The sequence below is a fragment of the Pantherophis guttatus genome, chromosome 4 (assembly GCF_059756535.1).
Source record: "Pantherophis guttatus breed Tessera chromosome 4, ASM5975653v1, whole genome shotgun sequence".
Lineage (NCBI taxonomy): Eukaryota > Metazoa > Chordata > Lepidosauria > Squamata > Colubridae > Pantherophis > Pantherophis guttatus.
This window is the reverse complement of record NC_142066.1, coordinates 84,102,497-84,125,934: the sequence shown is the minus strand read 5'-3', so window position 1 is coordinate 84,125,934 and position 23,438 is coordinate 84,102,497. Positions and strand designations below refer to the sequence as shown.

General features: G+C 36.1%; 1 protein-coding gene across 12 annotated transcripts in view; it reads left to right on the top strand.

Annotated features, from left to right (window-relative positions):
- BBS9 (Bardet-Biedl syndrome 9) overlaps positions 1–23,438 on the top strand; it is a 547,167-nt gene that overhangs the window by 215,970 nt on the left and 307,759 nt on the right. For all 12 annotated transcript variants that reach the window (XR_015734231.1, XR_015734233.1, XR_009620981.2 and 9 more), the window contains 2 exons: positions 12,255–12,427; positions 13,119–13,271. Coding sequence is in view for 8 of the 12 variants with exons in the window: in XM_087894078.1 (XP_087750204.1) it covers positions 12,255–12,427; positions 13,119–13,271 (326 nt within the window). In the remaining 4 variants the exon portion in view is untranslated. The remainder of the gene's footprint in view (positions 1–12,254; positions 12,428–13,118; positions 13,272–23,438) is intronic.

The window sequence follows — 23,438 nt, the reverse complement described above, 5'->3', positions numbered from 1 at the left end:
ATTGGTCCAGAATGCAGTCGTGTGGGGGATTATGGGAGCGACGGGGCGCTCACATATAACACCTCTCCTGTGCGAGCTGCATTGGCTTCCTGTGGTCTTCCAGGTGAGCTTCAAGGTGTTGGTGACCACTTTTAAAGCGCTCCATGGCTTAGGGCCAGGGTATTTGTGAGACCGCCTTCTGCTGCCAATAGCCTCCCACCGACCGGTTCGCTTGGACAGAGAGGGCCTCCTCAGGGTGCTGTCGGCCAGACAGTGCCGGCTGGTGACCCCCGGGGGAGAGCCTTCTCTGTGGCAGCACCTGCCCTCTGGAATGACCTGCCCCCTGAGATACGCACGATATCAGACCTCCGGACTTTTCGTCGGGCCCTGAAAACACACTTATTCCATCTAGCTGGGCTGGCTTGATCCCATCCTCTTAGTTTTTAATTGAATTCGGTTTTAATTGGGTTGTTTTAAACTTGGGCCAAAATTATTTAATTGTTTTTTAAATTGTTTTTTAAATTTTATATGCTATGTTTTATCTTGGCTGTACACCTCCCTGAGTCCCGCAGGAGAAGGGCGGTATAGAAATTAAATTAAATAAATAAAATAAAATAAATATCCCTGTGAAGAACAATGGCAGTAGTAATCAGCAGGAGAAAATTCTGTGAAATATCAGAATCCACATTAAGCATTTTTTTCTACATGCTGACTTCTAATAGCTATACTCTATACCTGAATGTATACAGCAGGAGTGTCAAACTCAATTTCATTGAGTTCCGCATCCGGGTTGTGTTTGACCTCGGGGGGGGGGGGCTGTGGGGCTGTGGCTAGGGTGGGCATGGCCAGATCAACATCACTCATGTCAGGGGCACCTGTGGTGGCCAAGTGCTAAGGCAGGACTTCCCTCAGACCTTCCCTCCTTCATTATAATCTCCTTCCTTCCTTCCTTCCTTCCTTCCTTCCTTCCTTCCTTCCTTCCTTCCTTCCTTCCTTCCCTTTTCCTTTCCTCTTCATTCTCCTTTTTCTTCCTTCCCCTCTTTCCTTATTTTTCTTTCCTTGCTCTTTTTCCATCTTTCCTTCTTTTTCTTTTTCTTTCCTCTTTCCCTCTTTCCTTTCTGGTCCCTTGGATGCTCAAATGCAAAAGGGAAACATTTCTCCTTTTGTTTTGTTTTGTTTTTAAGTTTGTTTTGCTAGCCCTCTGCCAGTGAAAATGGAGCCTGGGCGGCTCCATTTTTGCTGGCAGAGGTCTGCAGGAGGCTGTCGTTGCTGAAAATGGAGCCGCGCACTCCCAAGCTCTGTTTTCACTGGCAGAGGCACTGCGGGTGGTCCTTTGCTGTTTCCAGGGCAGTCCCATGGGCCAAATCTAACCATCCAGTGGGCCGGATTCGGCCCACAGGCCTTGTTTGACACCCCTGGTATAGAGAATACCTTTCATATTTTGAGAACACCTACTTTATTTATTTTTTTAATTTTTTTAAAAAAGTTTTTTATTAATAATACAAAATTAACAAAACATTGGACATAGATATGACACCACTGGTTCCAATCGTCTTTCGTCATTTTACAATAATATTAGTACTCATATAAACATATATTTCTTAAACATACATTTATCTATAATAACATCTATATTTTTGTTCTAACACTATACATTTGTCTTGGCTACCTTCTCGTTATCTATCCAATCATAAAATTGTTCCCAGATTTTGTAGTACTTACCTTCGCTTTTATCCTTGAGTTCCAAAGTGAGTCTCTCCATTTCTGCGCAGTGAAAGAACTTAAGTAATATTTCCTCTTCAGTTGGAATATCTTTCTCTTTCCATTTTTGAGCGAAGGCTATTTGTGCCGCTATGAATATATGCAGTAATAAATAATTTGTATCTTTCTTATATTTTCTTTTTTTTTATTGAAAAGTTTTACAAAAAAAAATTTTCTTCCCCCCAAATTTTGTGCTTGCGTAAATTTAACATTTCTGACCCAAATCTTTTCCCACGTTTCCATCATCACTGGTTCCTGAAAGTTTTGTGCCCATTTTATCATACAATCCTTAACCAATTGAATTTATTTCCAATAATGCATTATACAACCAGATTTTCCTCATTTTGCATAACACGAAATTTTTGATCTTCCCTCCATCTAGCTTGAAGCTGAAACCAAGGATAAATTATCCCTTCTTCTTTTAATTCATCTAAAGATTTCAGTTGCAACTTACCCCTTTCCAAAAAAATGTTGCTGATTAGGGGCATATATTCCAATAAAAAGCATTTTTCCAGTCTGTGTTGATAATTCAATTGCAATATATCTTCCTTGATCATCTGCCCCAATTAGGTTAGCTGAGTCCTTTCCTTACATATATGACTAGCCCATTTTTCTTCTCTGGTGCTGATGCCACAAAATGTGTACCTAATCTTGAATTTATCAAATATTTTTGATCTGATAATCTAATATGTGTTTCTTGCAAGCAAATAACGTCATTGTTAAATTGTTTCAAGTAGTGAAATGCTTTCTTTCTTTTTTGTGGTGAATTTAGGCCATTGACATTCCAAGATAGGAATTTAGTTGCCATGTTTAGCCTTTCAAAGCCGTATGAGCATCAGCTGAAGCTCCTCCTCCACCTTACTCTTCGGCCTAGCCCCCCCCCACTGCTTCTGTTTTTTGAACTTCTTGAGATAAATCTTGAGATTGTTGCCTTTTTGATTGTTGTTCTTGAAGTTTATAAGTTGATCGGGTCAGTCGTTGTACTTTCGGCACTCCCTTCTTAGGTGGTTCCAAAGTTGGAGGTAAGCCCCCAAGATCCAAATCTTCTTCCATGATAATTCCTCCAGCTGCAACTTCAGCATAGGTTTGTATCTGTTTTCCATCTTTTTCTTGTTGTAACATCTCCATTTTCTTCCTCCCCCCCCCCCCGCCCTGGTGAGGGTGGGTATCCAGCCTTTAAAACATTTACATAGAAGTCTTTTGCCTTCCAGACTGTGTTTAACCGGTATCTTTCTCCATTATAAGTCACTATTAGACCAATTGGAACGTTCCATCTGTATGCCACTTGTTGATTTCTCAGCTCATTTACCAAGAAGCCAGTCTTTTCTACTTCTCAGCATCTTTGGAGGAATCTCTTTCAAAACCACCACCTCTTGCCCAGCCACCTGAACTTTATTCTTGTAGGAAGCTTGTAAGATATCATTTCTGATCCTCCTAGTTGTAAAATAGATCACCACATCTCTTGGCAGCTGCCTTTGTTTTGCCAACCAGGAATTAACCCTGTAAATTTTATCAATTTGGCTTGCCACATCTTCTGGTCTTTCTTTAATTATCTCTGCAATAGCATCAGCACAAATACCTTTTAGGTTTTCTTTACTATTTTCTTTCAGGCCTCTCAATCTCAGAGCAAACTCCATGGACCTGTATTGTAACATTACCAATTCATCATCCACTTTCTCTGTTCTGGTCATAACATCTCCCATTTTGGTTTCCAAATTTAAATTGACTTGATTAATTTCTTCAACTTTCCCATCAAGTTGCATAACAAGGTTTGACAATCCTGATACAGCTAAACAATATCCTCTCTTATCTCATTGTGTTTCTCTGTGACCACTTCCTTAATTGAACTTATATCCTCCTCAACTTTCTTTAATTTCCCTTCCACAAGTAATGTTAAGTTATTCATAGCTTCTTTCATTGCTGTTGCTTGATTATTCATGGCTTCTTTCATAAATTCTTTAAAATCATCAAGTGCTGCATCCTGACTCTGACTCTGACTCTGACTCTGTGAATCAGCCGGAAGTTGTGCTTTCTGTGTCACCACTGACACAACTGGAGAACCTCCCCCTCCTTTAACAACTCCTGGTTTCACTTGTCTAGAAGCCATTTTTTTCCCCTCTTTTAAAGAGATCTTCTTTTTTTTTTCCCCCAAAGCCACAAAGTCTTTGAAACAACTTTAAAATGTTTGTAATTTATAGTCTCTAATTTATCAGGCAGGATAATTTTTTTCCCCACAAGCTCTCACTTCCCAGCAGTTAATAAGCAGCTAATCCACTCTCCCAGTGCAAAGATCTCAAGCACTTTCGTTTCTGGCTTTCACTTTCAAAACCATAACAAAGACGCCATCTTCAGCCTCCAGCTCAATGAGATTCAGTTTGAAACAAAGTAACTTCGGAGTTAAGCTCTGTACTTTTAAAGCTTGTTCTCTTGTTTTCCGCTCTGCCTGCGCTTGTAATCAGTCAAACTCACTTTTAAAAGCAGGATTGGATCGCGGCTTCTCGCTCTGCTTTCGCAGAGTCGTCCTGGCTTCAGAGCTTCTTGGCAGGCTGGCTGGGGAGCTCTCACCCTCCAAGCCTCTGGAAATATTCCAGAGGGCTTTCGGGGAGCTCTACTCTCTCCCACCAGCTCTCCTCTCCTTCTTTTCCCGAAGGGGAGGTTTTTCAGCCGCCAGACAGAGGGTTTGCGCTGTCAAAGCGGCTTTTACGAAGACGCAGAGTTGGCGGTCTTAGAAGCCCGTCCACGGAGCCTGCGGTGCCGACCGGAAGTCATCTCTTATATTTTCTTTCTATAATTCCCAGTAAGAAAAATTCCGATTTTTTTGTTGACAAAATTTCTTCCAGCCAGTTCTTTAGTAAATTCCAAAATTTTTGCGCCTTTGGGCATTCCCACCACATGTGGTAGTAATTCCCAATGGTCTCTCCACACTTCCGGCATATCGAGGATTTCCCTTTATTCATTCGTGCTAATCTTTTTTTTTTTTTTTGAACAATTTTTTTTATTGTTTTTAAAATTCAAACAAATCACTTACCTAATTAAACATTTGTGCAACCCCCCCTTCCCTCCTCCCTCCCCCGACTTCCCAGAAGAAAAACAGGGTATAAGTTTTACCAAACATACGCTAAAATATGCTAAATTAATGCAAGACATTAAAACTCCCTAGACCCCTTAACTCCCCTTCTACAGATTATTCATCAATCTTCCTTTAAACACAAAATAACATATAATCCTTTGGCCGTAAGAATTTTTTTAAAAAACCAATAACAAACACTAATAGATAATACATACTTAATCATTTGGCTATTCCTCCTGCTTTTGTTCTCAATATTCAAATATTTTTAACAATAACTAAACCTTAATAAATCATTAATTGAACTCTCAATTCATTTAGTTAATCATTGTAATTAATCATTAATACATCAATAATTAGACCAGAAACTCAGTTTCTTCTTCTTTCTGCTCCAAATTATATTTTTGAAAAGTTCTGTCAGTTAATTCCAAAAGGGCAGGAAGAAGGTTTGAAAATTCTTGAGGGTCAACCAGTTCCAGCTTCTCTGTCTTGATCAAAATGTCTCCTGCATTGTCATTATGCTTTCCTTCAAAAACATCCTCAGTTGCTTTTTTATCCTCCACCAGTTCTGTAAATTTTTGTTCCATGATTGCTGTAAAGTTATTAATAATTTCAATTTGTTTATTCATGGCTTCCTTTATAAATTCTGCAAGGTCTCTAAAAAAAGTCTCCTGGCTCTGAGTTTCAGTTCTCTATGTCATTTCTGATGCCATTAAGGAGCCTCCACTTTCAGAAACTCCTTCCTTGGAAGCCATATTATTTTAAAAGAATTTTTCTTTTCAGAGCCATAAAGTCTCTCAAACAGCTTTCTCAGATTTATTTGTAATTTATCAAGCAAGATAGTCTTTTCTGGACCCAGCTCTCAAATCCAGCAGTTTAAATCCAGTCTCTGAGCACAAGTCTATTAACAAGCACTTTCATTTCCTACTTTCACTTTCACCCACAACAAAGACGCCATTTCCAGCTCCAGCTCAGCAAAATCAAATAGAAACAATGTATCCCAGGAGTTAAGCATTTACTTGCAAAAGGTTATTCTCCTGCTTCCGTTCTGTCTGTTTTTGAAATCAGTTGATCTTCTTCTTGGCAGCAGAGTCGGTCGCCGGCGTCTGGCTCCGTGTAATCGGAGTCGCCACGGATCCGGAGCTTCAGTGGGCTGAACAAGGAGCTCTCACCCTCCAAGCCCCTGGAATTGCTCCAGGGGTTCCCGGGGAGCTCTACCCTCGCCCACTGGCTCTCCTCTCCTTCTCCCGAAGGAGAGGTTTTTAAGCCGTCTGACAGCTGATTAGCGCTGTCAGAACAGCTCGAATGGAATCGCGGGGCTGATGGTCCAAGAAGACCGTCCACGACGCCAGGCGGTGCCAACTGGAAGCCCATTCGTGCTAATCTTGTGGGGGGGACATGCCACCTATAGAACATCTTATAGAGTTTTCCTTGTAGGAAGTTACTAATGTGATTTTTAAATTTTTTTCCCATAAACTTGGCCAATTGTCCAAATCGATATTGTGCCCAAAATATTTACACCAAATTATCATTGTTTCTTTCACCTGTTCCTCAATCATATCTTGTTCTAATAAATATTGATATAATTTACTTATGGTCTTGCCTTCCCTGCTAAATAAAATTTTATCTAATTCTGATGATTCTTGCTTTATGCCCCATTTCTTTTTATCTGTGCTAAATTTAGATTGAATTTGGAGATACGCCCACCATTCCAATTCGATTCCTTCTTCCTTTAAAGTATTTCTCACTTTTAATTCTCTTTTCTCATTCAAAATATCTTTATAGGTGACAGCTCCCCCTCGTTTTGTCAAATTTGGATGGGTGTACATTTCTAATGTTGACACCCAATTAGGAATTTTCATGTAATTATTTCTTTTTGTTTTTTTCCAAATATCCAGTAGTGTTCTCCTAATATAATGCATCCGGAAGTACTGATGGACTAAATGTTTTTCCTCCCATAGAATAGCGTGCTACCCTGTCTGTCAGTCATGACCTTCCCAATAGTCTTGTGTTTTTAAGATGCATCCACTCACTTAGCCAAACCAATGCCACTGCCTGATAATACTTTGTCTAGTCTGGTAGGCTAAGTCCTTCTTTTTCTCTAGCATCTTGTAATAATTTGAATCTGATTCTTGGTCGTTTCCCTTGCCATATGAATTTTGAAATGAGTGTCCAAATTTATAAAAAAAACTTTTTTGAGCTGAATTGGTATGCATTGGAATAAAAACAACATTTTCGGAAGAACATTCATTTTGATGGTGGCTATCCATTAAAGATAACTGTAATTTTCCCCATTTTTCCAAATCAGACCTAATTTGTGCCATTAATTTGTCATAGTTATCTTCTTTAAGTGTGATGCATCTCGCTGTCAATTGAATTCCCAAATATCTTATTTTTTTTCGTAGTCTGAATATTTATCTTTTCCTCCACTTCTTCTTTTTTTTTTTTGCTCTTCAGTCATATTTTTAACTATCATTTTTGTTTTATCCTTATTTATTTTCAGGCCTGCTACTTCCCCATACTCCTCCAGCACTTCCATCAGCCTAAGACCAGATTTTACAGGCTCTTCAATAATAAATACAATGTTGTCCACAAATGTCTGTACCTTAAACTATTGGCCTATAATTTTTAATATAAGTCAAATTGGAATTTTCCTTGGGAATCAATGTGATTGTTGCTTCTTTCCATGATTCAGGTATCTTAGCTTCATTAAGTACATCATTATACACCTCTAATAACAGTGGGTTTAATAATTCCTGGTGATTTTTATAAATTTCTGAAGATAGATCATCTGGGCCTGATGCTTTGTTACTTTTTTGTTTTTTTATTTCCTCAGATATCTCCCATGCTGTTATCTCATTATTTAATAATTTTTTATCTTCCTCCGAGATTCTGGGTAATTCTGTTTTTTGTCTTTTCTATCTTCTCTTTATCCTTATATAGGTTTTTTAAAAACTCATACGCTACCTTCCTCTTCTCCTCATTTTGATAAAATTAACTCTCCTTCTTCATTATGTAATTTACTAATCTGGTTCTTTTCTTTCTGTTTTCTTAATCTATAAACCAACCATCTTCCCAGCTTATTTGCATTCTCAAAAATTTTTTCTTTAATGCTTTTAATTTGTTGTGCCATATTTTCCTTTTCAATGATATTTAATTTGTGTTTAATTGTGTTTATTTGTTATTTCAATTCCCATTTTATGGGTTCTTTCTGCAGCTCTTTTTCCAGTTTGCTAAGACCTTCCTCTAAATTTTTTGCCATTGTCTTTTTTGTTTGTTGTCTTTAGCCATGTATGATATTGTGATACCCCTCATAAAAGCTTTTGCCGTGTCCCACAGGTTCTCATTGTTTGTATCCTCTTTTTTTATTACTTTGAAAAAATAAACTCATTTGATCATCCATCTTTAATTTAAATTCATTTTGATTCAAGATTGCTTTTTTTAGGGTCTACCTCCTTGTCTTTTTTTGCCCTTTCCATTTAATTTTAATGGGATTGTGATCTACCCACAAATTTATGTCAATATTAACTTCCTCAATTCCCAAATTCAAATCTGTCGACGCCCAAACCATATCAATTCGAGACCAAGATTGATGTCTACCTGAATAATAAGTATATTGTTTCTTATCCCCATTTCTTTCCCTCCAACAATCCTTTATACTTAGTTCTTCCACCATCTTGAAAGATGAATTAGGTAATATCCTTCTAACACTTTTCTTTCGTTTGAAATTTCTATAGTCTCTCTATCTACAATCGCATTGAAATCACCAATTATACAGAAATTATCACATTCTAGGTCTCTAATCATGTTATACAGATTCTTATAAAATAGTTTTTGGCCCTCATTTGGCATGTATATTCCAACTAACATCAGTTTTTCTCCATCCACAGTTAATTCTATTATCAATATTCTGCCCTCTTCATTTTTATACATTTGTTTGGCCAAAATACCCTCTTTTACATACATTACACTTTCCCCTTTCTTCTGTTGAGATGAAGATATAAACATCTTTCCTAACATAGAGCATTTTAATAGATACTGATGCTGCTTTTTTATGTGTATCTCTTGCAACACTATTATATTCACATTTGTCTTATACGGTTTACTAAAGAAGTTTTTCCTTTTCCCTGGAAAATTTAACCCATTAACATTTAATGATAAAATTGCTAATTCTTTTTGAAAACCTCTACTTATACTTAGGTCTTTTTGCCCTCGTATGTCTGACTTCTTTATATTCCTTGCGTCCACCATCATTGTCTTCCCCCTTGTCCACATTCTCTCCTTTCCCATTCTCTTTTTCCTTGATTTGGGATTTCCCCGTATTTGGTGACTGTCTTCCTAGTTCTCCTTCTTCCCTTCTTTCTCTTTCCTCCAGTTCAACCTCACTACCAAAATTTTGTCTATAAAACTCTTCTACTTTGTCAACCATGTCCAATCTCAACCTTCTTTCTCCCCAAGATACCATAATCCCTTCAGGAGTCAGCCACCAAAAATTTATGTTTTTCCTTGTTAGTTTTACTGTAAGCAATTGGTAGGGTCGTCTTAAATCTCTTACCCTTCTCGGGAATTGTTTAAGCACCACAAGCTGTCTTCCTCGTAACTCTAGTGGATCTTCTCTGGTCCTATGAAGAATCTCATTACGGATTGATTTTTTAACAAATCTAATATGCAGTTCTCTAGGTAAATTATATCTAAGTGCATAATTCGTGTGGATTCTGTTAATTTCGTCCATTTCATTAATCATTTCTTCCTTCCCAATTCCTAATGTTTCTGCCAATAGCTCCGCCATCATTTCCAGAAGGTCCTCATTCTTTTCTTCCCTCATGTTCTGAAATCGTAGAAAATGGACGGCCTTATCTGTTTCCAATTGAATTATTGTCTGTTTGAGATCTCTATTGGTTTGATTTAATTTTTCTTCCAACTCCTCCACTTTTTTTCACTCCCTTCCCATTCTGTCTTCCATCTCCTATAATTTTTATTCATTTTTTAGAATTTGTTGCTGGAAGCATTCAAATTTTTTATCCATCGATCTCATCTTTTCTTTCATTTCTCCCATGTCACTCCTTACTTCTCCTATCTCTCGTTTCAAATCCTCATGGTTCTTTAACATAATCTCCTGCATTGTTTGTAGCATCTGTTGTAGATCCTTGAATGAGTTTGATCTCTCTCTCTGTAGCATTCCTTCAATAGATCTTTGTCCTGCTGGACTTAGTTCCATTGTTGTAGTTTGAGCTCCTTGCCTCCTTCCTGCACCAATTCTTGTCAAATTGGGGATATTTGTCATCTTTAATACCGCTTTAAATTGACTTCCCCACTTCCTTATATTTCTCTTAGTTTCCTCCAGGACCCTTCAACTATCAATCTCTCAACTAGTTAATTCTCAGTGCTTAACTTTACAGCTTTCACTCTCTATTTTATGTTTTTAAATGTCTCTTATTCATTCTTTAACTTCCTTTCTTGATCTTTCCTACCCCAACTACAGTCTGCAAACCTTCCCCTTAGTCAACAATTAATTAATAACAAAATATATAATTAAATCACTTAATAATATCAATAATTAATGCAGTAAGTGGTGGAACTAATAAAATAGTAGTCCAAAGATTGCATAGAAAAAACAATAATAATTAGGGAGATGATTTCCTCTTAAAAGTGTTCCACTATGACTATTTCATTAAATTTTTTCACCTCCAAATTTACTCCTTAAGTTTCCTCGATTTATAAGTCAGTTATTGGCAGACCATCCAAAATAGGTCTTGTTTTTCTTTAGATTGCCTCTTCTTACTTAAATTGTCTCCAGTTTTTTCCTCAGCCAGTAGGTGTTGCTAGCTCCCTATTATCCTAGTTGACAGTCAGTCTGTCTTCAAAATGCCTGCGTTCTCTGATTAATCAGTACTTTCGCTCACAAACTAAATTGTCTTTTTAAATCAACAATAATGGCAAGTTCCCCCCCTTTCCTCTTTCCCCTCACGCTGCCAGTGATATTTATTGCGTTGAAATGGTCTCCTTTTTTTGCCTCCACTTGCCATTCGCCACTTTACTATGGAGGAAATTTCCTCCTTCCTTGGGCCTCCTTCTGATTCTTCCATCTTTCCAATCCCCTGAGAAGATCTTCACTTCGGGCCACTCACAGAGGACTGCCAAGATCACTTTCGCCCAGGTCCGTCTCTCTCTTGTCCAGCTATTCCACTGCTAATGTTGTCCAGCTGCCTGTTGTTGTTTCTTCACCATTATAGGCTACCTCTCTTTCCCTGTTCGACTTCTCCAAGGCTTTCCTGCCATCCGCACTCTCAACTATCGCCGAGAGCTGTTCCGCAGGGTCCCCCTTTCTTCCGATTCCCCTCCAAGGAATCTGGGACTCCGAAGAATCTGCCGATCAGATGGAAAAAGCTTTGTATTCAACTCTCTTAAACAGAGAGCCGTTCTGCATAGCTTTCCCTCTTGACAGCTGGCCATGCCCCCCGAGAACACCTACTTTGATGACAGTTTGCTAATAATAGCTTAGAGAATTAGTGGGATTTCAGAAACCAATAGACTAGCTAGATTACTTTCTGTATGCATTTTGGACTTGATCCAATTTAAGTATTCTGCTTCTCAGTCATAAATTATAAATGTAAATAATCATAATCATAATAATACCTGCTTTGCATTAAGTAGTTGTGGGTTTGCTTTTTCAGCCCACTATAGTGAGAGCGACTTTTGAATAAAGTAAGCTAATTATGGGATTATTTGGTGGAACAAATAGTCTAATTATTATCTAGAAATGCTAGATTGATTAGTAATGGTAGTATTAGGTTATTAGACAAAGAAGGAAAATATAATTCTGACTAAAGCTATGGCCTGTAACATAATATATGGAAGTGAATTATTTTAAGAACTGGTACCACAACACAGACTTTTTTCCTTGCATTTGTTTATATTTGAAAAGTATTAACATACAAAAGTAAAACATAGTATTCTTCTAGTTATTATATAATGAAGAAATCTATATGGAATAGACTTTGTTCCGCCACTTTCCTGGGCTACTCCAGATTGTTGTTGTTGTTGTTGTACTGCCACTTCCAATCAAGACATTTGCACCCTTTACTTAGCCCTCTCAAATCTAGCAAGATCAGTGCATATTGATTATAAACATCACTCAGTATATTTTAATGCTTCTAATTCAGTACCCAATTGAGCTCAATAGCCCATTATTTCAAATTTTAATATTTTTAAAATTACAGCTATGAATTGAATACATTTTTATTAATACATTCATGTCCCAAAATGATTATAAATTAGAATTTCAATGAAATGTGAAGCAGCTGTGAGAAAAGGGTTGTGCAGGTAAGGATAACAATTACAATATTCAATATACAGTATTTGTTGCATCGATAAAACACTGCTTTGATCATTTATACTATTTACAGCTGAAGTGCAAATAATTTTTGCATTTATTTTTACTCTGAAGAGCGTTACAGAATTCAAAGTGATCAATTAGAAGACATTTGGCTAATTACAAAAGAACTCACTCTTCGTCTTGAGCAACACTTCAAGAGGCAAAATTCCAAAGATTTTGTATGTACTTTTTCTGGTCCAATCCCTTTACAAGACTATTTTGACATAATTGATCACCATTTTGAGGTATGCTCATAAATATATGTGACTTATGACTGTATCAATGTTTATGTTTTCTTCAGTTGTTATAATTACTTCTAATTTTTATTAGAATGATATCAGACTTATTACAAATAATGCTGTGGTTTTCTAAGAATTTGCTGCTTGTTTTTGTTTTCCTGTTGAAATGATCTTTGGGAACAAGCATGTGTACCAAAATACTCGATAAAGTACCTTTTGGATTGCTAAATGCAAATTAATTATAGAAAACTTTTTAATATTAAATACGTCTTTGGGAGTAAGTCCCAAATACGCTTGCTTACTTCTGAAAAAATAAGTATGAACTTTTATATAGTGAGTTTTAATGTTTAGCTTTCCTCTTTGTAAAGATATTGTACAATATTTTAAAATTTTTAAAACGTAATGGTTATTCAAGGAAGACTAGGAAGACTACTAGGATGGTATCTCGTAATCTGCTATTGCTATGAAAACCATATCATTATTTTGTATTACCTTGGATTCAACAATTATTTTTAGTTTCAGTAATAACTGGAATTCATTTAGTCCATTAATAGACTTAATGATGAGTGTATAATTTTAAACTTTCATAATCACCATGTAAAAGCAATAATTGGGTTTTTGCAGTAAATGTAGCACCATATATTTTGTGTTCTAGAATACCATTAACTCTTTCTTTGAAAAACTTCCTTAATTATAGCTGCGTTTGAACGCTGTGAAATGTGAGCAACTATTAGCTGAAAGAGCCATACAATTTAGAGCTATTGAACGGCGTTTACTGACAAGGTTTAAAGATAAAACTCCAGCTCCACTTCAACATCTGGACACCTTGTTAGAAGGAACGTACAGACAGGTCAGTATAGTTGGCATATAAACTTATTCATTTTTAATGTTTTACATCGAAACCCCCCCCTTCCTTGTTACATTTATCATGAAATAGTAATTTGTTTAAGTTACTATTCCCTGCAACTTTCCATATGATCTGTAATGGTTTTGTTTGATCTTGTATATAGAATTGCTACTCAGAAATCTCATGAACTTTCACAGTGCATCATTCTTTCCAAGCTGGAATACTGATGTGAAAATATTTTATTGTTCAAAACTTGTGTAAACATTTACATATACTGTAAACTGATGGAATAGTTTAACTGCTGTAAATAATCTGAGACTAGCAGTCTCCTTTTACAAATGTGTTTACATCCTGGGTGTTTCAAAGGCTACAGCTAAAGTAATTGAAAGCAAACTGGTATTCTCTTGCAATAGATATAGTTTGATTTTGTATCTCAACCATGCATTACTTTAAAAAAGAATCCCATCAGCAGACTGTTAGAGCCATCTGATCTTTCACAGAACATGCTTGGATCTGTCTAAGAAATCCACAGTAATGTCATAAAGGTAGCAACCATGATTCAACAGCATAACCCTCTTATAAAGGAGGCTCTATAAGTCATTGATATAAGAGTGATTGATGAGTTTGTCTTCCATGCATATATCTAGTCCATTCTTCAATGTGCTTATCTCATTTGGGGCCTGAATATGCCATTAATTATGTATTGCATATTTTTTTTAAAAAATCTTTGTTTTATATCTCATACTAAAATGATGGGATCCTATCTAAACTCTTCTTCAATTTATCTGTTTTCTCCTACATGTGAATATGCCCTGCCCTTGCGCATGGGTGTGTGCCCCCGCATGTGCCCTGCCCCCGCGCATGTGTGCACGGCCCCCTTACACATGCCTTGCCCCCCGCACATGCTCAGCAGAGACCCGATGACCAGCTGGCTGGTGGGAGACATGCGCGCATTCACGATGGAGCTGAACTTGGGTAATGGCTCGCGTGCCCACATAGAGGGCACTGCGTGCTACCTGTGGCACAATTGCCATAGGTTTGCCATCACGATTCTAGTGTATCATTATTAAAACAGTTACTGCTGGGTTTCCAGCGGTGACATCATGCTGTAGTTAGGTGAACGAGCGGGGCTCCGCTTTTTTGTACCCGATTTTCGGTGTTTTTGAGGCTTTTTCGACAGGTCGGATCTTGGAGAGATTGGCGAGGTGGAGGGGTTTCCTTCGAGTTTGAACAGGGAGCAGTGCAAGCTCCCATTTGATGAGAGGAGCCCTCTGGATATACATGGAAGAAATCTGCTTAAGAATGACGGATCCAGAGGCGTGACAGTCTGATGATTTGTGCAGGGAGAGAACAGTGGAAAGCAGCTTGAAGAACCGGAGAGAGGAGAATAAAAGTGACAGAAAGAAAAAACTCTCAGGGATTATAAAATGACTCGAGATAGAAGCGGTAAAGTGAGTCTCCATGAGGGAACTTGAGTGGCAAGGTGGCAGTGGGAGCAGAGATCAATAGCTGTCAAAAAGAAAAAGAAGTTAGCGTGTGAACGGAGCAAACAAGTGGATTGGGGCTTGATCACTATATTGCTGGCATTAGAAAGAAAGAAACTTTTAACTTTTGAGACTGTTTCCTGGGGGGGAAAAAGAGAAAGTGTTGTTATGTTGGATGTGTTGTAGGTGACAGATTAGAACTTGAGTAACAGACAGCGGAGGTGACTGCAGATTTGAATAGAGAAGACATCTTGGAGGAAGGGGAGGAAAAAATATCCTGACGCAGGACTTAGAGGGGAAAGAAAAAAAGGGAGTAAAAGAGAAGATATTATAAACTCAGACATGGACATATAATACTTGTTTACAAGAAACGTCTAAGAAAAATTGATGTCAGTGGAAAAAATCAATTGCAGAAAACTTATATATTAATATATTTATAACTATATCCCACTGAAGTATTTATAATTATATATTTATACATATTTACTGAAATACTTATAACTTATTGTATCCTACATTAACTGTTGTTTACTTTTATATTTTGATACTTTGATACTGATATATATATTTAGTTTTGTATACTAACATATTTTTATTTAATTGTAAGTTTTCTTTTCATAATACTTACATAATATGGTGGTATACATACAGAAATATATTTAAGGTTGATAATTGTAATTGAATCATAGGAAAGGAGTATATTTAAGAATTATTTATTATTATATATTTATATATTTACTTATTAATAACTAGCAACTTAATAATATTTATCAATTGTTAGAAATTGGTATTGAAACAATTAAAGATTATATCAAGAGATTAGTGGAAGATATAACAATTGTATGGAAAGAATTTAGAGTAATTAAGGAAGGATAGAGATTGAAAGAGAGGAATAGAAAAACACGGTTGATTATATGGTACTGTGGAAAAACTTTTTAAAAAATATCAAACTTTTAAAAACTTTTTTAAAAATATATTACCTGCAGGCCCAATCAAAATACAAAAGCGATCGAGATGGAACTGGTATAAATGTCGACCTGCAGGAGCTAGATAAAATTTTGATAGGTCAGGAAAAGGGTATGATCTCTAAATGTTACAAATCGTTGATGAGGATAGAGATTGGTGAAGAAGTAGTAAAGGACATAATGATCGCCTGGGGGAAAAATTTTGGTTACCCAATTTACCTTGAAAAATGGCAAGCGATTTGGTGAGGAAACATGAAACTGGTAGTATCTACTACATATAAGGAAAATATTTATAAGATGCTATATAGATGGCATCTCCCGCCAGACAGATTGGCAAAAATGTTTGCTGGACAGTCCGCCAAATGTTGGAAATGTGGATTTGAACGTGGTACTTATTATCATCAATGGTGGACCTGTCCAGAAGCAATTAAATTTTGGGGGAAAATTAAAAAGTGGCTAAAGGAAATTCTAAATCAGGAGTTTGAATTGCGACCAGAGACATGTTTGCTCGGCTCTGAGGTTGGATAGATTTGATTAGTTTATAAATACAAAATAGGTCGTCCTGTCTCCCCTGGACTATATTATGAATTTATTATTGTATAGATTTACGTTAAATATTGGTTTACCAATGTATTGTTTATATTCTCTTATGTTTTCTTTTTTTCTTTTCTTTTTTTTCTTTTTGTTTTGTCTTGTTCTGTCTTGTTCTTTTTTCTGTTTTTTTGTCTTCCTTTTAACTATAAATGCAAATAAAGATTATTAAAAAAAAGAATGATATGAGAGAAGTAAAGAGGGAGATAAGGAAGCTAGATGAAAAAATCAGTACAATGCAGGAGATGATAACAAAAAACGAACAAAAGATAAAGTCGGTAGAGGTTAAAACGGAATACATAGAAAAAAAATTAGACACAGCAACACATAAAATGGTGGTAGAACATAAGGAACTAGAAGAAGCTATATTAAATCTGGAAATGAAAAAATGTTTTACCTCTGCTTTCTGAACATCTTGGAAAGTAAAACGAAGATCTCCCTAAACTAATGGCTGAACTATTAGCGGATCCACTGCAAAAAAGCAAACAAGAGTTGGAAAACGAAATTGACAAAGCATACAGGATTCACACAAGTTATGCATGGAGGAATAAATTACCGAGAGAAGTCCACATTAAATTTGTGAGGAAAAAAACAAGAGATGAAATATATAATAAAACAAGAGAAGATCCCCTGACTTATAATGGAAAAGAGATCATAGAGCTGAAACAGATTCTGAAAAGAATAAGGGAGCAAAGACGAAGCTATCGCTTCCTCTCCACACAGCTTTTAAAATATAGAGTGATGTTCCGATGGCTCATCCCGGAGGGGATGTTAATAACATGGCAGGAGAAGAAATTCCGGATTGATACCTTGGAAAAGGCTCAGGAATTTTATGATCACTACAAAAGCGGGGAAGATGAACAGGATAGTAGGGAGGAAGGAGAAAGTAAAAGTCAGGAAGATCAGGTATCAGAGGAAAAAATTATGGAACAAGACACAAGAGATCAGAAGGAAGCAGAGCGTCAGGTGAGAGAAGGAGTCAGAACTAGAGCACAGACCAAGAGCAGAGCAAGGAGAGGACTAAAGCCAATAGATAAATAACAAGATGGAGAATGAAATAAAGATGCTATATCAGTAAACATAAATGGCATCAACTCATCGATTAAACGTAAACAGATATTATCAAGATTACAAAAAGAAAAGATGGATATCATTTGCCTCCAGGAGGTACATATTAGAGAAAAGCACAGTGATCTCATAAAATGCCCTAAATTAGGGGAACTACTTTCGGTGCTGGCACAAAATAAAAAAAGAGGGATTGCTGTATATATATGTGTGTGTGTGTGTGTGTGTGTGTGTGTGTATATATATATGTATGTATATATATATATATATATATATATATATATATATATATATATATATATATATATATATATAGGTCTTTGGTTATTCGGGTTTTCTCCCGCGTAAAATTGGAGGTTTCTTGGCAATGTTTCGACGAAGTCTCATTCGTTATCTTCAGGCTGGTGTTCTCGGCTTCGTGCTTCTAGGAGCAATGTGTGTGATCGCAGCTGTTTCTTCCTTTTAACTGCCAGTGGGGGTGTGAACTGATTGGGTGGGAGCTTGGCTGTGTTCTGATTGGGCAGAGGTGTGTGGGAATCCGATGAATCTCCGGGGGCAGCTTGTTCCAGAGGGCAGGTGCCCCCACAGAGAAGGCTCTCCCCCTGGGGGTCGCCAGTCGACACTGTCTAACCGACGGCACCCTGAGGAGTCCCTCTCTGTGGGAGCATACTGGTCGTTGGGAGGCTATCGGAGGCAGAAGGCGGACTCATAAATAACGAGTGTGTATGTGTAAAGTGTGAAAGTTGTTTTTTGGGGCTTTTTGTGACTGTGTGAGGTTCCTGCTTGTTGCAGGGGCCATTTTGGGTCTAGCACAGCTGCTTTTATATTGTGGGTGAGCCAGTTGTCTTGTGTTTTGTAGGTTAAAAAAGGGCAAAGAAGTGACATTGACTTGACCACACCCACCTTACCAACAAGCCACGCCCTCCCAGTCACCTTACCAACAAGCCATGCCCACTAATTAAGCCACGCCCACAGAACCGGTAGCAAAAAAATTTAGATTTCACCCCTGGACCATAGTCCCTTAATATTAAAATGGAAAGGTGGGGGGGGGAAAGGAGATGGACTTTAAATCAAAGAATTATAAAAGAAAAACCTTAGAGACAAACAATGGAAAGGGAATTAGAAAATTTCTTTAAGGAGAATAGGTATGAATATACAACACAACAGAACTTATGGGACACCGCCAAAGCATATATGAGGGGGATTACTATAGCGTACGTGGTGAGGAGAAATAAAGAGAAAAGGGAACAACAAGCGTCATTATTTGAGAAACTCAAAAAATTAGAAATAGCCCTGCAGAAAGCACTTCAGAATGTGAAAATTATAGAGGAAAAAGAATTAATGAAACATAAAATTAATATACTATAACAAGAGGCAATGATACGGAATATAAAATTGGCAAAACAGAATTATTTTGAAATAGCAAATAAACCAGGAAGCTGGTTAGCCCACAAATTGAAAAAATAAAAAGCTAAAAAATTGATACAGCATTTACAAGATGAACAAGGAAATTTGCATTATAAGATTGATGAGAAAAAAACATTATTCAAAAGTACTTTCAAACACTATATTGCCAAGAAAATATTGCAGAAGAAAACATAAAATATTTACGGGAGAGAAATTTTCCAAATGTATAAGAGGAAGATAGGGAAATGTTGAACGATAAAATTACTATAATAGAGTTGAAAGAGGCAAAAAAATAATAAAACTCCAGGGCCAGATGGAATTCTGGCGGAATTATATAAAACATTTCAAGAATCTTTAGAAGGAATTATGTTGGAAATATATAATGAGGTATTGGAGAGAGCTAAAATGCCAAACTCGTGGACGGAGGCATATATTACCAAAAGAAAAGAAAGAAATTCCAAAAGAAAATACGGACAATCAACACATCCAAAATTATAGGCCAATTGCGCTGTTAAATGCTGACTATAAAATTTTGGCAACAATAATGGCAGAAAATATAAAAAAAATATTAAACAAAATTATTCATTTGGATCAAAATGGGTTTTCACCCAAACGACAAATTAAAAACAATACAAGAATTATAATGAATATATTAGAGTATTATGAGGCCCACCCTGAAAGACAATTGGCATTAATATTGGTGGATGCCCAGAAGGCGTTCGACAACTTGAATTGGCAATTTCTAACTATTCAATTAATTGGGATGAAATTTGGTGAAAAATTTATAGAAATGATTAGGGCAATTTATTCAAATCAAACCGCAAGAATTATGATAAATGGAGACCGAATGGAAAAAGTCAATATAAATAAACGGGTTATGCAAGGATGTCCATTATCTCCACTCTTATTTATTCTTTCATTAGAAGTTCTATTGGCTCAGATAAGGGGAAACAAGGAAATAAAAGGATTAAAAATTTAAAAAAAGAAATATAAAACACAGGCCTTTGCGGATAATATGGTGTTTATAATAGAGGACCCCTTGGAGATGGGAGAAGTCCTACTACAGGAAATAGAAAAATTTGGCATAGTCATGGGCTTAAAAATAAACAAAAATAAAAGAAAAATATTCACCAAAAATCTTACGAAAGGCCAAAATAAGAAATTAGAGGAGAAATTAGGAATTAAAATTGTAAAAAAAAGTAAAGTATCTGGGTATTTGGATAATGGTGAGAATATCTTCAATAAAGGAAGATAATTATTTGAAACTACTGCAACAAATTCAAAAAGATTTAGAGAGTTGGGCAAAATTACAAATATAATTGATTGGAAGAATTGCTACTATAAAGATGAATATCCTACCAAAAATTTTATATTTATTTCAAATGGTACCTATAAAATTGGGGCTTTTTCAAAAAATTGAATAAAATTATTATAAGTTTTTATGGTAGTAATAAAAATAATAAAAATATGGTAATAATAAAATTATTACCATAAGTTTATATGGTTGGGGAAAAAGCTCAGAATTAAATTAAAACTCTTACAAGACTCTAGAAATAAGGGTAGCTTTGGCCTTCCAGACTGGGAACTTTAGCATCAGGCTGCAGTAATATCATGGCTCAAAGAATGGATAAATTTAAAAAAGTGGAAGAATTTTAATGATTGAGGGGCATGGTTTATAGAGGGGTTGGCATGCCTTTATTTGGGAGGGAAAGAATAAAGCCCACACATATTTCCAAAAACATCAGATGAGAAAAGTATTGCTAGAAATTTGGATGAAGATTAAAAGAAATTTTTACACAAAAGTACCTAGATGGATATCAATGATGGAAGCCTTGGTCTACCCCAATTTAATTGACTTAAACAAAACAGTAACCTATGAAGAATTGCTAGACGGACAAGGAAATTTAAGATCCAATCAAGAACTATTAGAAGGAGTTAAAAATGATTGGTGGCCTTGTTTACAGGTCCAAACAAAATATAAAACGAATTAGAATTATATGGTTTTCAAAATGGACAACAAGAAATAGATAAAATATTAACAGGAACAGATGAAAAGATAATTACCAAAATGTATAACTGTCTCCTCAAATTTAAAATGGAAGAGGAAACTGTGAAGAAAACAATTATAATTTGGATGAAAAATTTTGAATACAACATAGAATTGGAGTACTCAGAAAAAATATGGGGAAACAAATTATAAAATAACGTTGTTGGCTGCCTACAAAGAAAATATTTATAAAATGTTTTATAAGTAGTATTTACCCTCGCCGAGATTGGCCAAGATGTCTCCAAACAATCCACCGCACTGTTGGAAATGTAATTATTCACAGGGGACATACTACCACATGTGGTGGACATGTCCCAAAGCAAGAGAATATTGGCTTAAAATTAAAAAATGGTTGGAGGAAATGACTGGAAAAAAATTTGATATGAATCCTGAATTATTTTTGTTAGGGATTATAAAACAAAAAATGACTAAAGAAATTCAATACCTCATACTCCACATAATTACGGCTGCTAGAATCTCATTTGCCCAAAACTGGAAACAACAACATGCTTCAACAAACACGATGATTATAAAAATGGTGCTCGTGCTGCAGAAGCAGACAAGTTAACGATGGAACTTAAGGACAGAGAGGAAACAATTTATTATGAAACATGGAACAGATGGTATGATTGGCTGGAAAAGGAATCTAAAATTAATGGATAGTGTATAGCAAAAGAGAAGATATTATAATGAAATGTTATATTTAATGTGTAATAGATATGTATAGAAAATGTATTGATTATATGAATAAGTATGTAACAAACAAAATGTGTATGTATATAGTTGGCTGAAAGATAAATTGGATATTACTAAAAATGCCGGTATTGGAAAGCTGTAAAAGTGTAACTAAGATTTAAAAGATGTAAACGTTGAATAAAAACAATTAATAAAATAAAATAAAACGGTTACTGCCAAGAGTGGTAAACTCCCTACCCTGATTGCAAATCAAATGCGTAAAAAGAACAGGATTCAGTAGAAATATCAGATGCTTTGTGGAAAGATCAATGGCACAGTAGAAGACACAGGTGCTGGTCAACAGTGATACATTGGAGAGGTTAATATCAAAAAGAATCTTTCAAGAAGGCTCATTATCATCATTGCATTTGTCATTGCATTGATTCCTTGGTTAACAAATACTGAACAGTATCTGGGCATGGCTATCAAATGTCAAAAACATCTTCCAAGCAATCCTATGTGCTGTACATGGATGAACTGAAGCTGTATGGAAAAGCACTATCTGAAATCAAATCCCTGCTTAGCACTGTCCATATATGTAGCCAAGACATTGGAGTGGACTTGGACTGGACAAATGTGCTGTTCTCCATATCAAACAGGAAACTGGTGAAAACTTATGGAATCAAGATGCCTATGGAAATGACATCAAAAGACTGGGTAAAAACAATAATTGCAAATATTTGGGCATCCTTCAAGCTGACAACAACAAGCACATTGAAGTCAAGAAAAAGTTTAGAAGTGAATACATAAAGGGTGCATTGAAAGTTCTGCAAGAAATATCATTTGCCTGCAAGCAAGAACTTAAAAAGAAAATGAAATACTTAAATTGCTCTGGGACTTCTGAATTCAAACAGACAAATGCCTACCATATAATACCCAGACTTAACAATTGTCAATAATTTTTTATCCATTGTCTATCCACTACAGGATGAAGGCCTCTTCCGCATGTTTCCAACCAATACAGTCCTGATTTTTCTTTTGCCAACTGGGTTTGCAATACTTGCTGATGCAATCCATCTTGTTTTAGGTCTTTTTCATGGATGTTTTTATTGTGTGAGATCCATTGTATGATTGCCTTGGTCAACCTGCCATCACTTCTCCTTACTATGTGACCAACCCAAACACTTTTGTTTGTTCTCTCTCTTTTTTTAAAATTAGGTTTTAACAATTAAACAATTCTTATTCAACTCTTTTTTTTTTTTTTATTGCAAAAGTTTTACAATTACATTTTCACCCTTTTTTTTTTCACCCCCCCACCTCCCTCCCCAAACTTCCCGTCCTCCCTAACCCTCCCTAACCCTCCCCCCCCGGACTTCCCTATTATGTACTCATAACTAATAACACTGATATATATACCTGAACCCATCCCTCCCCCTATATAATTTTCCCTCTTTGTCTCTTTACATTAAGATATTTCTAATACATTGTTTTCAAATAAAAGCTATTTGATACTTTCTAATTTGATATTTGTTCTGAACATATTCTATCCACCTTTTCCATTCCCATTCATAAGTCTCTTGTGAACAATCTTTTAAATATGCTGAAATCTTCGCCATCTCTGCAAAACTGGCCATCTTCGAAGTCCATTCCTCGATAGTAGGCAAAACTTCATTCTTCCAATATTTACCTATCAACAATCTTGCTGCTGTTATCATATACAATATCAATTTTGTTTCACCCAATGTAAAACCCTTAACTATGCCCAATAAAAACAGTTGTGGAGAAAATTGAATTTTTTTCTTCAATACATTCTGCATGACCCACCAAATTTTTATCCAAAAAGCCTTAACTTTCCTACAGGTCCACCAAACATGATAATACGTAGCATCCAAACATTCACATCTCCAACATTTTGGCTGAACATTAGGGTACATAC